The sequence below is a fragment of the Colobus angolensis genome, unplaced genomic scaffold, assembly GCF_000951035.1.
Source record: "Colobus angolensis palliatus isolate OR3802 unplaced genomic scaffold, Cang.pa_1.0 Scaffold181, whole genome shotgun sequence".
In the NCBI taxonomy this organism is placed as follows: Eukaryota; Metazoa; Chordata; class Mammalia; order Primates; family Cercopithecidae; genus Colobus; species Colobus angolensis.
Genome location: NW_012114944.1, coordinates 589,558 through 592,858, shown reverse-complemented (window position 1 = coordinate 592,858; position 3,301 = coordinate 589,558). Strand labels below are relative to the sequence as shown.

Genomic DNA, 3,301 nt, shown 5'->3' with positions numbered 1-3,301 from the left:
GCACTTTGGGAGGCCAAGGTGAGAGGATTGCTTGAACCCAGGAGTTCGAGATCAGCCCGAGCAACATAGTGAGACCCAGTCTCTTTCAAATAAAATAAAACAGACTTCAGACCATGGTTTGCTTCAAAATCTATAAACATATAATGGTTAACTAAGAATTTCTGTGCCTGTGGGGGATACCTTTTAGTATAGTTTCCCTTAAGTGGAATGTAAAGTTGTGTGGTAGATAAGGCTAGGCTGTTCCTGTGGTCAAATGAGCATTGACCAGTGAAATGGAGAGTTGTTTGATAAGTAGATCATCGGTCAGTATCCCTTGCTACCAATCTGCCTGTGAGAGTCCCTAAGCACCAAAAGCAAGACAAGAGCAAAACTCCATCTCAAAAAAAAAAAAAAAAGTTTAGAATATATGTATGTGTGAAAACAATGTGAAAAAAGACTTGAGATTTTGCTTGTAGATTTCTACCTTCAGAAACTCAGAAGACAACTTTTTCTAGTGGAAAGTAAAATTATTGGATGGAATGGGAAATCCAAAACAGGGAAGTAACACTCAGATGCCGACTGATCACCTACTTTCGAGCTACTGTCCAGGAATTCGACAAGAGTTCAGAGCCACATTTTTTTTCTTCCTTTTCAGAGAGGTGGGGCTTAAGATTTAGTCTGGAATTCAGATGCCTATTGGTGACTGCTCCGTGGCAGCTAAAACAAGAGAACAGCTTCTCTGCTCATTATTTCATACCACACCAGGGTACACAGCTTGTGCTTTTGGGATGGAAACCTATGGTTATCTGCAGAGGGAGTCATGCTTTCAAGGACCTCATGTAAGTAATTCGGAATTCAATAGAGCTTTATTATTGAAATTGCAATCAGAAAAAAAGGGGGAAAGAAGGAAAATTACAAAGAGGAAGAGGAAAGCTTTGGTTTTAAATCTATCAAATCCATCATTTTTAAAGACTTTTTAACTGCTAACTCAGGTTAGTCATTCTGTGGCTGCTACTTGTTCTCAGTTATTGTGCTAAAATTCATGGTCTTTCTGCATTTCCAAACTGAAAGCTGAAATTGAACTCTTTTCTCCAGATTCCTGGCACTTTCATCAGATAAAGTGGGGTTCCTTTTACTTTTTGAGATCTCTGTTTCATAAACACAGTTTATTTTCAAAACGTGCAATGTTTGTTTTAACTATTTTGTTTCCTTCCCTTTTGAAACATGGCGTGTAGAGCTGCCTAATTTGTACTTCTTTTCCCTCAGTTACTTAACTATTTACTGACCACGTGATTGGGGTGGGTGCATTTACTCCAAGTTAATTAGTATCTAAGTCAAATAAGAAGGAAATTATCATGTTTATCAATATATAAATGTGACATATAGTGTGCTACATTATAGTATAGTTTATTAAACCTAATTTTTCATTGAGGCATATGGAAATCCAAATGTTTTTGGAAATCATCATCACAGTTCATTAGGTGATTAAAATATATATTCAATTTAAAGATCATCTATAGTTAAGGAATGGCTTATACAAACATGTGTGTGTGTGTGTGTGTGTGTGTGTGTGTGTGTGTTTAAAGATAGGATCTTGCTCTGTCACCCAGGCTAGATTGTAGCAGCATAATGATAGCTCACTGCAGCTTTCAACTCCTGGGCTCAAGGGATCCTCCTGCCTCAGCCTCCCAAGTAGCCAGGACTACAGACACAGACTACCACACCCAGCGAATTTTTAAATTCTTTGTAGAGACAGGGTCTTGCTATGCTGCCCAGGCTGATCTTGAACTCCTGGGCTCAAGTGATGCTCCTGGCTTGGCCTTTCAAAGTGCTGAGATTACAGGTGTGAGTCCCTGTACCTGGCCTTATAAAAACTTTCCAATCAGATGATATTATTCCTGCAATTATTGCCAACACAGTTTATTCCTAGCTGTATCACTAATGCATACTTTCTATTTGCCTTCTTCAAGGAGAATTTATTTTTATTTTTTATTAGCACACTTAAATTGAAATTCAAGGTCAGACTTTCTGAGCTTCTAGCTGGAACTTGTAAGTTTTTTTCCTCGTGTCATCAATAAAATCTGCTTAGAAATGGTTGTTTCCAGTTATGAAAGTAATAGTTGCTCTACTCATCTCTCCATCCGTTTTTTTTGGTATGACTGACTTTAAAAATGTGGCCTGTAGCCGGGCGCGGTGGCTCACGCCTGTAATCCCAGCACTTTGGGAGGCCGAGGCAGGTGGATCACAAGGTTAAGAGATCGAGACCATCCTGGCCAACATGGTGAAACCCTGTCTCTACTAAAAACACAAAACTTAGCCGGGCATGGTGGCACACGCCTGTAATCTCACCTACTCGGTAGGCTGAGGCAGGAGAGGCGGAGGTTGCAGTGAGCCGAGATCACACCACTGCACTCCAGCCTGGCAACAGAGTGGGACTCCAACTCAAAAAAAAAAAAAAAAAATATGGTCTGAAATGATCATTTCATTCATTTGCCTAATGTTTGGTGGTTTCTGTGGCCACGCAAACTCTGAAATACTCTATATGGCCTTTAAGTTATCTTTCAAGTTACTCTCCCACTTAATAATTCAATTATCTTTTCCAGTATTCCTCAATAAAACCTTTCTCCTGTCAGGCTGGTCTCCCCTGTATGCTATTCTCATGCCCATTTTATTGTCTTCAATCACATCATGTTCTCTCTTCCAGGAAAATACTCTTTTAACATCTAAAACTGATAGGGTTTCACGGTACACTGAATGTGAAAGAGAAAGGAGGTGGAGAGGTCAAGAATGCCTCCTAAGTTCCTAGTAGATGATAATACTATCACTGAAAATTAGGACAGAAGAGAAAGCCCAGGTTTATGAGGAAGAAGAAAGCTCAGTTTTGGACAAGCAGATTTGAAGCGTTTGTAGAACACATCCAAATAAAGATGTCCTATAAGCAGTTGAATATTTGAGTTTGGACCGAAAAGACTGGGATAGAAATTCACACCTAGGAATCATTTTAAATGATTGTGAAACCATGCAAGTGGCTGACGTCATGCTGGATATATACTACAATGAGATATAAGGAAGACTATAGAATTCTAAAAAATACTTTTATTTAGGAGTTTGAGAAAGTATAAGAGCCAGAGAAGTGGGAAGTAGGCAGGAAATCAGGTGTTTTGCAAGCCCAGGATGTAAAATGTCTCAAGAATAAGGCAGTGGCCAACAGTGTAAAAAAGGGGGGGTTGGCCGGGTGCGGTGGCTCAAGCCTGTAATCCCAGCACTTTGGGAGGCCGAGACGGGCGGATCACGAGGTCAGGAGATCGAGACCATCCTGGCT

General features: G+C 40.0%; 1 protein-coding gene across 2 annotated transcripts in view; it reads left to right on the top strand.

The window, feature by feature from the left end:
* Positions 1–660: 660 nt before the first annotated feature.
* The window catches only part of GNE (glucosamine (UDP-N-acetyl)-2-epimerase/N-acetylmannosamine kinase), a 68,059-nt gene continuing 65,418 nt past the window's right edge, over positions 661–3,301 (top strand). The window contains exon 1 of one of the 2 annotated variants that reach the window (XM_011939393.1): positions 661–818. In XM_011939393.1, coding sequence (XP_011794783.1) covers positions 669–818 — 150 coding nt within the window. In that variant the 5' untranslated portion in view covers positions 661–668. The remainder of the gene's footprint in view (positions 819–3,301) is intronic. The other variant, XM_011939397.1, reaches the window with a different exon arrangement.